General features: G+C 39.2%; 1 protein-coding gene across 1 annotated transcript; it reads left to right on the plus strand.

Annotated features, from left to right (window-relative positions):
- Window positions 1-1,278: 1,278 nt before the first annotated feature.
- On the plus strand, window positions 1,279-10,664 carry LOC121428423. The gene is made up of 3 exons (XM_041625023.1): window positions 1,279-1,791; window positions 6,378-6,791; window positions 10,549-10,664. Exons 1-3 carry the CDS (start codon window positions 1,629-1,631, stop codon window positions 10,662-10,664), a joined length of 693 nt encoding a protein of 230 aa, XP_041480957.1. The 5' UTR covers window positions 1,279-1,628.
- Window positions 10,665-14,392: the final 3,728 nt, after the last annotated feature.

A 14,392-nucleotide genomic window follows, 5' to 3' on the forward strand; every position in this document is an offset into this window, starting at 1 on the left:
AGTTGAGAAAAGATCATTTTCAGTTACCAAAATGAAACAATAATTGTCTATGATATTTGAAAATCGTATTTTTTGTTTTTAATAAATGTTCATTTAACCGTGAAACGATGAATATTGTTGGAGATACTCTTCCCAAAATAACTGTCATCATATTCTTTCATTCTTAGTGATATAAATGTGTAAAAAATCCAATTATTGCAAATTTGGACTTGTGTTTATTCAACCATGAAATTTAGCAAAAAAGTTGTATCGTACTTTAGAAAGTACATTTTACAAGCCTTCTGACTATTTTTCATGATGAGAATGTGGAATTAGTTCCAGTAAAATTGAATCAAAGTCATGATATTTGGCTTGTGACTTTTGAAAAGTGACATTTTTGCCTTCTGACGGTGCTCACTGAAGCATGACGTAAAATACGTCCATAACATTTACTCAGAGGGTAGCCTATAAAATTACCTACACGCTCATGGAAAAATATATCAATAATTCGAATTGGTTCGGAAATTATTGATGTTTGTTCAAGGGGGGACTTACTTTTTTTGTTGTGTATATTTCCCGCCCCAATTCATCAATTCTTATCTTCTGCAAACGAATGCTAATATCATGGATCAAACCTTGATCAGGCCTTGTTATTCTTTTCATTTATGTTGTTGTTTTTGGTTGTAATCAAAGCATCGCTGCCCTTCCGAGTACCAAACTACATCCCTTGTTGCACGTTGATGACGTCATTGTGAAAGTGAATCGACAAACCCTCACCTCCATAAACTTCTGCTACAAACTCTTCAGAACTACAGATGAAAACAAGGTCAGTTTCACGATTAATATATTAGTTTTGATTTTCCTGTTGTAATTTAAACGCGAACAAACTCGGTAGGTTTCTTCTCTGAGGAATGCTCGTTCGATTTGAGTATAGATGATGATGATGATGGTGATGATAATAATGATAATACTATTAATTATATTGATAATAATGGATTTTAAAGACGGCTTGACGATTTAAAATGATTTATTAGCGGGCTAGCAAAATACACATTTTAGTTTGTTTTGATTTTGAAAGGGGGCGTGGTTGCCCGAGAAAGGGCTCGTGACCCGACCCGTAAAGGGCGGGGCAGCGCTTTTTGGCGCCCGCGCCAAAGAATTTGGGCACAATGCCAGACATTTGCCGCGGTTGAGCTATGCGCGGATAAAAGTGCGGGGAATGCTTCATTTTCGTTTTGGCTTTCAATGAAGAGAGATGACGGTGCATGTGTAAAGCGTGCTTACAAAATTTTTTGAAAATTTTCTTTCGGCACTGGCAACTAGGCCTAGGTGGCAGATATTTCGACATTTGTCTAGCTACCTATACCGGATATCTACACAAAGGATTCATACTTTTATTGGATTATACAGACGCTGATTTCAGTTTTTTACTGTCTTCAGACTTCAGCCTCAGGAATTGTTGCCGTAGAACTAAGACTAAGTTAGCTGTGCCGATTTGTGGACCTAAAAGATTCAGTTTGCAACTTCAGGATTGAATTTTTTCTTGGCGGTTCGCTTGATTGAACTTTGGAGGTGATTGCATCCAGGATTCATTGGACTTGGGCTGAGTGACGGAGCTTCGAGTCTAACTCTAGTTTCGCGAGTTGATCATGCCAAAGGTTAAGGCCAAGAAAATAACGACCGCAGGTGCGAGGAAGGGAGATGACACACCGAAGAGGAGGCCGGGTCGGCCGAGAGGTCCACGGGCGACGTCAACCCCCGCAAGTGTGGATCTGGGGCTGGGAGGCGGCAACAACGGGCCAGGAAGGAGCGGTGAGTTAAATCCCTCTCAGTCTCAAGTTGTCGATGTTGATGAAAAAAGTGGTAGGCCTAGGTCTAAAGTTGGTGATAAAATGGCAGAGCTAGATCTAGATCTAGTGGGGCGGGAAGGCCAGGCGCCCGTGGGCAGATCTATTGCTTGGCATGAGATAGTAGCTCAGGAGTCGGATACCGGTAGCTCGGGGCAGGCTCAGCCAGCAGTTTCAGTGCCGGCGCGGTCGGCAGGGGTAGCCGAAGATCTAGGCCTAGATCTAGTGGAGGTCGGTGTTGAGAGATCTGAGCCCCAGGCGCCTAGGCTTTCTGCCGTGTTGGGGGCACCGGAACCATTTATTAGCGCATGCGACCCACTAGGTGTGGAAGTGGCTATCTCACTGAAGGAAAAAATTTGGGCAAGTGAATATATAGATTTGGGAGTGCTCCTTAAGCATAATAATGCACGTGATGAGTTTGGGGCCTTGAGTGTAGGTGACACCACTTTGAGTTTGTGTCAATCGGGATCTGGTCTTGGTTTGCAACTTCAACCTCAATCAAAGGCTAAGAAAATCATGTCGGTAGAGCAGTGGACTTCGGTGTTTCTAGTATTTGCCTCAATTTACGCTGAGAAGCACATTGAAAGGAGCAGGGAGCTCATGAAATATATGGATTTGATAAGGCATGCAGCCCGTGCGTTTGCAGGTTATGGCTGGCGTGACTATGACACTCAGTTTAGGAGCAAGCAGGCGCGTTTACCCGGGCGATCCTGGGCGAGCGTCGACGCCGAGTTGTGGTTGATGCTGGTGGCCTCTAATGGTCCGCGGCAGCGCCACAATTTACCCCATGCCCCTCGCCATCAGTTCTACAGAGGGGAGTACGGCGCGAGAAAATCTTTTCCCTTCGGAGGAAAGGGACCCGGAGCCAATGGCACACCCAGCCGAGGCGTGTGCTTTGCCTTTAATAGAGGCAAGTGCATGCGAGGCAAAGCTGGCATCTATGAGCACAAGTGTTCCCGCTGCCAGGCGACAGGTCATGGGGCTAAGCAGTGTAGCCAAGGGCGGGCCGGTTCCAGTCCCGCTGGCAGTAAATAGGTCTACGGCTAGTGCGGTGTCGTCTATTGCTCCGACCCCTATTAAGTTAGCACGTTTGGTGCCCATGTTAGCTACTTATCCTAATCAGGAGCATGCTCAGTGCTTGTATAATGGTTTTAAGTTTGGTTTTTCATTACATTTTGAAGGGGACAGGGTCCCATTGGTTGTTAAAAACCTGAAATCAGCATTCGAACACATGGATACGTTGAAAAAGAAATTGAGGGATGAAATAGACTTAGGTAGGATAGTTGGGCCTTTTGTTGTTCCTCCCTTCGAGAATATGAGGTGTTCACCAGTGGGGTTGGTGCCCAAAAAGGCCCCAGGGGAGTTCCGTATGATTCAACATTTATCGGCACCCAGGGGAAATTCAGTTAATGATGGCATACCGGAGGGGCAGTGTACAGTAACATATTCGTCCTTTGATTCGGCGGTAGATATTGTGACGCAATTGGGGCGGGGTGCCCTTATGGGAAAGACTGACATTAAGTCAGCTTTCAGGCTCTTGCCTGTTCACCCAAAAGATTTTGAGTTGCTTGGGATGTATATAGATGGTCGTTACTATTTTGATCGTTGTTTGCCGATGGGCTGCGCAGTTTCTTGTTCCACTTTTGAATGTTTTAGTACTTTTTTAGAGTTTTGCGCGAGAAAAGTTGCGAAGTCGCAAAATATTGTCCATTATTTGGATGATTTCTTTTTTGCAGGCGGCCCTGCCTCGGAGGATTGCAGGCGGGCAATGCATTGTTTTGAAGCAATTTGCGAACGATTTGGGGTGCCCATAGCGCGAGAAAAAACGGAAGGCCCGACCACACAGTTGTCATATCTTGGGCTGGTAATAGATAGCGTTTCTCAGCAGGTTCGGGTACCGGAGGACAAAATTGAGAAATTAGTAGGGAAATTAAATTGGGCGGTACAGAAACAAAAAATTTCCCTAAGAGACATTCAGTCGATTGTAGGTAGTCTAAACTTTGTATGTAAGGCAATTGCTCCAGGGCGAGCATTCATGAGACGGCTCATTGACTTAACTAAGAGCGTTAAGCGTCCTTTTCACATGGTTAGGTTGACGAGAGGGGCTAAGGCTGACTTGCGGGTTTGGTTGGAGTTCTTGGCACATTTTAATGGTCAAGTTTTCTTCCGGGCTCCAGGCTGGTTTGGAAGCGAGGAAATTCAGTTTTTCACTGATGCGGCGGCTGGCATTGGTTTTGGAATTTTCTTTGGAGGCAGGTGGGCTCAATCCAGGTGGCCTGCTGATTTCCAGGCCGGTAGGAGGTCTATAGCTTTTTTAGAGCTATTCCCTATTTGGGTAGGCTTGGAGATTTGGGGCATGGAGCTAAAGGACAAGAATATATTGTTTAATTGTGATAATCAGGCCGTGGTGGCAGTACTTAACAAGCAGTCGGCGCTATGCCCTGATATTATGGTTTTGGTGAGGAAGGTGGTGATTATATGTTTAAGCAATAATATAGTGTTGAGGGCTAGGCATGTACATGGATGTGATAATGGTATAGCTGATGCACTATCTCGATTTCAGATGCCGAGGTTCCATGCGTTAGCACCGGGGGCCGCCCGGGAGGGCGTGGAGGTTCCAGTCCGTCTTTGGAAGAGCTGGCTATCGAGAGAAGTCGACTGCTGATGGCTTCTAGGGCAGCTCGAACACACACAACTTACTCTATTGCCTTGGGGGCATACGTGAAATTTTGTAAAGTGTACGGATACGACCCCCAGCTACCCCCTAATGTAGAATGGGTGGCGCAGTTCATTTCTTATTTATCCTTTATGGGATATGCAGGGTCTACTATTCAAACATACATATCTGGGTTGGCATTTTATATGAGTTCATCTGGGCTAAAGGATGTGACCAAGAGTTTTGTGATTACAAGGTTAATTGAAGGGTGTAGGCGAAGTACTTTGAGAAGAGATGCTAGGCATCCAATCACATTGTCTGTGTTAAATAGAATGCTCGCCTACTTGAGGCATGTTTGTGGTAGTCATTACGATGTTTTGATGTACTCTGCTGCTTTTTCAGTGGCATTTTATGGTTTGTTGAGAGTTAGTGAGTTGACAGTAGAGTCCAGGCATAGATGTGAGTCTATTCTGCAGCACACAGATGTTAGGGTCACTGGCGATGCACCGCATCGCAGGGTGGAATTATTCCTAAGGAAGTCAAAGACTGACCAGCGGGGAAATGGGTGCACCATTTCGATACCAGAGTTGGGGACAGTTAGCTGCCCTGTGATGGCGGTTATTCGTTATTTAGAAATCCGCCCAAAGAATGGTGGAGCCTTCTTTTGTTCATATGGTGCTCTCCCGCTAACTAGGCGTGAATTTGGAAACATGATAAAACGATGTTTGACATACGGGGATATGCCGGCGGCAATGTTTTCATCGCATTCCTTTCGTATTGGGGCGGCTACGACCGCTGCCATGGCCGGTTGCTCGGATGAGGAAATCCAACGCATGGGGCGTTGGGTTTCGAGTGCACATCGGAGATATATAAGACTCGACATGGTTAAGTAAAAAAATAAAAAAAAAAAAAAAAAAAAAGAACGAAAATATATATGAAATGATGATTTTAGGTTATTTGACATTTTGACCAAAATCAGGTGTAAGTTATCTTCCAATAATGTCACAACGCGTTTACTTTACACGAGGACATGTGCTTTAATCAAAGCCGTGGCCGATGGGTTGTTGGATATTTGGGTGTATAATTCTCAATATATCTGCTTACATGGTATTGTTTTATTTTATTCAGCCCTATTCAGAAGCAGGGTGGTATGTTCAGTGCCAAGAGGCTTGTTTACAAAGGAGCCCTTGTTACAGTATACATTATACATTATACATTATGCATCATATATTATACATTATACATTATACTTTATTACATTCTTTATACAAAATGAAGAAAGAGATGGTACTATATTGATGGGAATGTGTTTATACGTTATACATTATACATTATACCTTATACATTTTACATTATACATTATACCTTATACATTTTACATTATACATTATACATTATTATAAATTGATTGGAATGTGCTCAGACATTATACATTATACATTATTATATATTGGTTGGAATGTGTTTATACATTATACATTATTACATTATACAAAAGGAAGAAAGGGATAGTACTATATTGATTGGAAGGTGTTTGGAACATCAGATTGATCATAACGACCCCCCCCCCCCCCCCCTGTACATGTTGATATCAATATACATGTATCATCAAAATAACTCTGGGCTTAATATTGAATGAGTAAGTGCGGGTTTAATGATATCACACAATTACGAGCATTCTGCTTTTTAGAGAGAATGTTACAACGGTATAATGACGTGTTTAATATCAATGCTTTCAGGATTAAGGGGAGGGGTCAAAAATGTGATTACATACATTGTATCTTGGAGGGGAAAACCCCGTGATGAAGGGGTGGTGAAGGGTAGCAGACCTTTCAGGGGAAAATTTTCATACTTCAAAATTCTGCCCAGCCCTCTTTTCTTGTTTTCTATTACAGGACCTGTGGTGTGGATCATAGGGGACTCGATAGTGTTTTGGGCACATCGCAGGGCGAAGAACACCGGCGAGGCTGACCTTGGGCTTGGAACGTCGGTCCGCTGGTTGGGGAAAAGGGGGCTACGAATTGAAGGGGTAAGCGATTGGTTAGATAAGATGGGTCGGAGTGAACCAAAGCCTTCAGTAGTAGTATTGCATGTAGGAACGAATGACATTGAGGCACTGTCCAAGAAGAAGCTGGCTAGTTTGACGTATAGACTTTTTGACGCCAATAAGGACAAATTTCAAATAGTGTGGTCGGACATTTTGGAGAGGGTTTGGTACCCCGCTGGCTGTACAGGAGATCAAGGTAAATTGGACTTAAAGAGAAGGGCGGCCAATAGGTACGCCAAGGCTTTAGCTGCAAGATTTCATGGTAAAGCCATACCGCATCCATCAATATCCCATAATGACATTTCGCTGTACAGAACTGATGGCCTACATCTGGCCGATGAAGGGTTGGACAGATTTATCAGTGAGTTAAAAGTTGGTCTTTCATATCTTCGTTGAGTATGTATTTATACATTTTACCTTAGTCGCTCCGGCGTGACCGACTCCAGACCGTCCGATCCGATAGTATGAATAAGGGTTTTGGCTGGTCTGGAGCCGGTTTCACCAGTGTGTCTATGCTTTCATAATGTATCATTTGTTGTTATTTAGCTGCTCATGCATTTACGTTCAATGTATGCATGCATTAAATCATGTTGGGGTCAGTTATGGATAACCTAGATATACATTGTAATGGAGGAATGAGCAATGTTCCCTGGTACCCCCCCCCCCCCTGGTAAAAGCACTAAGGATGATAACGTTGGTGAATACTAGTAGAATGATCCTGTAATGGTTGCTAAGATTTATTGAATATCTTGGTAGATACGAGTAAAATTTTGACGTGTTTGTTGGCGGTCGATCATATATAAATAAATTATATATTCTCGTTTGGCGGTAATTTGGCAATTAGGCCACCTGAAACACGTATTTTCCAAGAATAATTGGGTATTTCTGGTCATGCCAGGGCAGGCATGTGGATTTTAATCAATTATGTTATGTTATTATGTAAGTTGCAGGTCCCCACTCGTTACCTAGGTGAGGGGGACCTATTTGTACATACAAATGTTTGAGAACGCTGTTAAACTGAAATAATTGTGTCATGCTTAAAGTTTAATCTTAGCCTGACCTGATCTTAAAGGCGGGCAGGCTGGTCTATAGTCATGGGCATTCATATATCTCTATATGCTATATTTATGTCATCTGTAATCCACCGATAGCTCATAATTAATAGCTGTGCTGGGATTCCGGTCCGGCTAGCAGGGAACCAGTGGGAAAACAGCCATGAATTTTAAACATTGAAGAACTTACGAGGGGGGCCTTCTAGCCGGGGGTTTAACCCCTCTCCGAGGAGCTTATTAAACAAGGGTATCGGTTGGTTACAGACATTATCGGTATATGTATATGTGATGATATTCATACACTGTACACAAAAAGCAGAATTGGTAAAGATGCACATTCATCTCTATTTTCATTAAAGCCACGACAAATCGCAATTCACTTGTTCTTGTTGTTTTGTTAGCCGTGAATAATGGATTTTAAAGACGGCTTGACGATTTAAAATGATTTATTAGCGGGCTAGCAAAATACACATTTTAGTTTGTTTTGATTTTGAAAGGGGGCGTGGTTGCCCGAGAAAGGGCTCGTGACCCGACCCGTAAAGGGCGGGGCAGCGCTTTTTGGCGCCCGCGCCAAAGAATTTGGGCACAATGCCAGACATTTGCCGCGGTTGAGCTATGCGCGGATAAAAGTGCGGGGAATGCTTCATTTTCGTTTTGGCTTTCAATGAAGAGAGATGACGGTGCATGTGTAAAGCGTGCTTACAAAATTCCCACCTCCTCCCCATTACCATCCTCTAGTTATAATTAAGGGGGATGTTGACATATATATCGTGGGGGGATTCTTGCATATTATGGATATGGTTGTGTATTTATTGTCCTTGTGCATTCTTAATGTTATTTTGTTTATTTAGTTTTTGTTTGCAAGGAAGAAGTCAATTCGAAATTACTATGAAGCAGGTTATGCCTCAAACGTTCATGTGAGTTGTCATAAAAATCCAAGTTATGGATGGTTATAGAAAAAATCTGGGGATTGAAATTATAATTTTCTCAGGTCATTTGAGAAGAAATGTTTATGAATTCATAATTTCTATGTATGTTTTATTTTCCTCTACCATGAGCATTATATATGAAGAAATGTTTGATAAGATTGCATAGGCTTCATTTCAGATAAAGTTATTTCTCGGGTCTGCATCGGACTCCTTAGGAATTAGACGGAAGTATTGTCCCAATTTTTAGGCTTCTTCAAGTTCAGCCGAATGTTCAGGTCTTTAGGCGTAGTATGTTGGTATACTTATGTGAATTTGTATGGTAATTTTGTCATGGTGTATTTATTATTAATACTGCCCACCTTTGGTATAGGAAGCAGCTCACGCATCAGTCAGATTTGAGTTATGGTTTTTAAATATCTGTTGTGTGCTGCCCGTTCAGGCAGAAATTGTGAAGAAATGATCGTTTTGGGGAAAGATATTGAAGAAAATATTATTTAGTTTAATTGCATTGATGTATATGTTAATGACGAACACGCATTGGTCATTTACAACGAGTGATACTTTCGTACCTTGCTTCCCTTTGCCAGAGTATGGCCATATTAGTGAATTTCGTTTGGTGAAACAAATTTCTTTCTGAATTCAATTTCCTTTATTAAAGTTCCTTTAAGGGGCTCAATATTTTCAGTGGGATGAAAATTGGATACCTATAGTTGGCTTGAATACCAGCAGTAGTTGATCTTGGCAAAGTGTGATTAGGGGGGGGGGGGGGGGTACAAGTACTTTTGCATTTATATTTTCCAGGGAAGTTGTATTTGTTGAATCTATATGATACTCTATAATGAATGGTGTATGAAGTAGTTGGAGGGTGATGGTATACTTTTCATGGTTAATTTCAGAATCTAGGCAGAGCCTAGGCTGATAGAAGAGCGTAACACGAATCCAAATTCGAGGGTGTTTGACCTGGTCGCACACCAATCCTAACAACGATCGTCGTGCATAAGTGGGCCGTAAGGGAATTTTATCCTCCTGTCCTATTTTGGCCAGTGGGCAGGCGGGTTTTCGCCCTTACTCGTTTTTGGGAGGAGTGTTGACGCCTTGTGTGTTGTTGAAAAACAAGCAGTTGAAGTTCTGGGGGCATGATTTCAGTAAGAGGCGCATTATTAAAGTACCTCCTTTTTTCCTTTCCATGCCAGGGCAGGCATGTGGATTTTAATCAATTATGTTATGTTATTATGTAAGTTGCAGGTCCCCACTCGTTACCTAGGTGAGGGGGACCTATTTGTACATACAAATGTTTGAGAACGCTGTTAAACTGAAATAATTGTGTCATGCTTAAAGTTTAATCTTAGCCTGACCTGATCTTAAAGGCGGGCAGGCTGGTCTATAGTCATGGGCATTCATATATCTCTATATGCTATATTTATGTCATCTGTAATCCACCGATAGCTCATAATTAATAGCTGTGCTGGGATTCCGGTCCGGCTAGCAGGGAACCAGTGGGAAAACAGCCATGAATTTTAAACATTGAAGAACTTACGAGGGGGGCCTTCTAGCCGGGGGTTTAACCCCTCTCCGAGGAGCTTATTAAACAAGGTATCGGTTGGTTACAGACATTATCGGTATATGTATATGTGATGATATTCATACACTGTACACAAAAAGCAGAATTGGTAAAGATGCACATTCATCTCTATTTTCATTAAAGCCACGACAAATCGCAATTCACTTGTTCTTGTTGTTTTGTTAGCCGTGAATAAATAGATTAATAAATAAATAAATAAATAAATGAATAAATAAATAAATAAACAAATAAATAAATAAAAAAATTTATGACAATAAATCGAGTGAGTTATTTTAGCTTTTACAAGTGTTCATCCACAATCTAATTATAATGAAATAATAATGACGTAACCTAACAAAATAAATACAATCATAATAAATCCGCAATGTTTCATCATCGATTGATTTTATTCATGATTGATTTCAACACAAGAAATCAATGCAAGGTTAAACATCGCTCTTCTGACTTATATTATAGGTGCAGCTTCATATCAAGAGGGTCATGCATGGAATCACGTGTCACGTGACCATGTCAGCCAATGGGGATGTCGATTCTCTGGGTCTCGAATTCGGGAACCACAGTCAAGGCAATGAGGTAAGACTTCCCGTGGGTCATTTATAGCTATTTTTTAAACTGAATGTTATTCCTTTAATAGAGGAAGTTAACTATAAGGGATAAGTTGGTTTTGATTAAAGCAGAAACAAAGAAAAACATGGTGAAGGTTTGATAAAAATCAATGAAAGAATAAGAAAGTTATTGTAAACCCCATAAATTATATTTTTCAATGGAATATGAATTAATATATTTTCTCAAAGAAGAGGGTATGAAATGATGTGTCTGATGATATAGCCACCGCACAAAATACCCTTCCATTTTTGTCTCGCCTGCAATAACAGAACGAGACCAAAGGCGCCGCTTTTCCGACGCCGCGGCGTCGTCAACATTGAAATCTTAACCAAGATTAAGTTTTTGAAATGTCATCATAACTTAAAAAGAATATAGACCTAGTTTATGAAACTTGGACATAAAAAGTAATCAAGTATGACTTTGTGGTAGGGTCCATGGACTGAACATCCTGCCTGAGCTTCAGGTCACATGGCCAAGGTCATAGAGTTAATGAACTTAGACCATGTTGGGGGAATCAATATCAAAATCGTAACCAAAGTTAAGATTTTGAAAGAAAGTGTATGGACCTAGTTCATTGAATTTAGACATAAGGATAACAGTATATCACTGAAGATTCTGCCTGAGTTTCAGGTCACATGACCAAGGTCACAGGTTACTTAGGGTCAACGAACTTTGGCCATGTTGGAGGTATTTGTGGAATTGTCGTCATAACTTTGAAATTAGACATAAGAGCAATTAAGTATTCCCATATATCTTGTGTTAGTTTCAGGTTACAAGGTCAAGGGTCATTTAGGGTCAACGAACTTTGATAGTGTTGGGGTTATTTGTAGAATTGTCATCTATTTCACTGTAAAAAAAATATTGGGTAAAATTTTTACCACCTCGAGGGTAATTATGTGTCCAACCTATTGTGGGCAGTATTTTACCAAAGGCGGGAAGTATATTGTCCAGTAAGATTTTAAAATAAGCAGCAATTACTTCAGAACGGGCAAAATTTTCATCACACTGGACAAATAAAAATGCCCCCCAAAATGCCCAATGTTGGTTGGACACATAATTACCCTCATGGAGCATTTTTACCCAATATTTTTTAGAGTGTTCAGGAAACTTAATCATAAAAGTAACCATTATCCCTAAATATCCTGTGCGCGTTTCACGTCACATGACCAAGATCGAAGTTCATTTAAGGTAAATGAACTTTGGCCGTGTTTTGGGTATTTGTTGAATTAGCATATAACTTATTAGAAATTTTATGGATCTACACAGTGTCTAGTAGTTAATGACATAGACATAAGGGTAATCAAGTATGAATGATTGTTTTGCACACGTCTTAGGTCACAATGATCATAGTCAAAGGTCATTTTGGGTCAATGGACATATTTTATCATCATATGTGGTTTTTGTGAATAATTATTCAATAGCCGTTTTCAAAGTCAGCACTGCTGCTATATCGAATTGCTTAGTGCAGGCAAGACTGTCAGAAGCATTCCACTTGTTTTGTTTTAATGGCAAGTTAGGGATTTTTCGTCACAAATATCAAAACTCCGTATTGCCTTGACGGATTTCCATAAAACCTGTGCTAATCATGATTTTTTTTTCTGATTATTCTGCTTTCGATAAAACCAATTTATTACCAGGGTGAATCTCACATGAAAAGTTTTTTTTTATAAGATTGAATGCGAACTTATATGAAAATAGAAAATGAAAATGTAGGTCAGATGCATCTCCACGAATATATACTGAACTCTTTCAGGTTACATCCATGGATTGTGATGGTCTGGTGGCAAAGAGTGGTAACCCTTCTCGGCCTCAAGCACAAAGTGTAGTCAACGGTGGAATGCTCGTAAATTGGAGCTTAGTTGAGATAAACAGGTCACCAGTCTCTTTGGATAGCTCGCCAGAAGAAGTAGGTTCATTGAAATTATTAATGTAGGCCTAATTCACTCTCCCCATATATTTTTCTCATAGGGTCTGATAAGACAATCTACAGAGATACAAGGGATATACGTTAGAAATAAAGAAATACGATTCAGTCGATACGCAGATGATACAATCATATATATACTTATCAGCTACGAAGAAAAATCTTGAAAAATTTTCCATCTTAGCTTCTTTTGGAAATATATCAGGTTTAAACATAAACATTGAGAAGAGTAACGTAATACGGCTAGATAATGTTAAAAATAATAATTTCAAAGAAGGTAAATGTAAATGTGTAAAAGACGCATTCTCTTATCTATGAATAAAGATACATGTTTCTGATGAATTTGACATTATATCATTTAAGTTTCGATGATAAAATACAACAGGCTGACAATCTACTGAAAGTATGGAATATGAGAACGTTATCATTAGCTTGGAAGATAACTGTCATCAAATCTCTAATAATTCCGAAGTATTAAGTATTATTCCAAATCCACCAAAACAGTTTTTTTTTAATTCTCTCCAAAGGAAACTTTTTCGATTTATTTGAGGGATAAGAAAGATCGTATAAAAAGAAAAATATGTGATGGTGGATTGAAAATGATTCATACAGAAATGTTTTGTCAGGCACTGAAAATAGCTTAGGTAAAAAGAATTTTAGACAAAGAAAACGAAGGTAACTGGAAGACATTATTTTTTGTATAATTATGAATAAGATAGACGGGGATTATATATCATAGTGTAATTTTACAAGTAAAGACTTGGATAAACGCATGAATAAGATGTTTATAAATTCATTGTCTCATTACAGATACTTCAACCCAGTCAAATATAAAGATATTTTAAATCAATCATTGTGGAATAACTCATATTAAAATAGACGGTAAAACAATATTTTTTTAAACAATGGTTTGAAGCAGGTATTTTATGTGTAAAAGATATGATAAAGAATAATGGATTGTTTAAAACTTTTCATAAACTTCAAGACGACTTTAATCTGCCTAAAAAGTATTATTTACAATATTTTTCATTGATTTCTTGTTTAAAAAAGAATGGGAAATACTTTAAGAACAAGTGATAGAAATAATGAATCTGACGATGTAAATAGATAGTAAATAAACATAAGTTATAAGAAGTTGACTAAATCCTGCTATTCAAAACTTATTAAAAAAACATTGTTTAGATATATCAGAAACTAAGCAGTGTGAAAATTGGTCTAATGATTTAAGTGTAGATCTAAGTCTTTTGATCCAATGGCAAAATATATTTTTTTTTACTATTTATTGGGTTACTTTAGATTAAAAAATCAGAATGTTCCACTATAAGTCTATTCACAAATGAATATTTATTTAAGATAGGTGTGAAGAATTCACCATTGTGTAATTTTTGTAAAAATGAACCACAAACGATGATGCACTTATTCTGTTTATGCCCTATTGTTTCTAAATTTTGGATGGATGTAAATACTTGGTTGAACTTGGTTGAATATAAGTTGTCACAAACTTTAAAATATTGATATGTGTTTTGGTTTCCCAAGTAAGTTTCAACATCTTTCAAACACAATGATTTTATTTGTAAAATACTCTATTTTCAGAACAAAATATCAAGAACGACAACTTTCATAAGCTTTATTCATAAATGAATTGAAATTTGTTGAAAATGTTGAAAAGTTTATTGCGTTTAAAAAGGGCAAGGATATGTATCATTATACAAAAATTGAGACCTTTTACTATAAATCTTGAACTAAACTAAGACTTAGTTTTAGTTGTTA

The sequence above is a fragment of the Lytechinus variegatus genome, chromosome 15 (genome assembly GCF_018143015.1).
Source record: "Lytechinus variegatus isolate NC3 chromosome 15, Lvar_3.0, whole genome shotgun sequence".
Lineage (NCBI taxonomy): Eukaryota > Metazoa > Echinodermata > Echinoidea > Temnopleuroida > Toxopneustidae > Lytechinus > Lytechinus variegatus.

Excerpts from the sequence above, each read along its gene's own strand:
- LOC121428423 (XM_041625023.1), top strand. The coding sequence starts at position 1,629 with ATGCCAAAGGTTAAGGCCAAGAAAATAACGACCGCAGGTGCGAGGAAG. Across the intron at positions 1,792-6,377 it reads CAACGGGCCAGGAAGGAGCG|GACCTGTGGTGTGGATCATA; the intron begins GTGAGTTAAATC and ends TTTCTATTACAG. Across the intron at positions 6,792-10,548 it reads TTTAGCTGCAAGATTTCATG|GTGCAGCTTCATATCAAGAG; the intron begins GTAAAGCCATAC and ends CTTATATTATAG.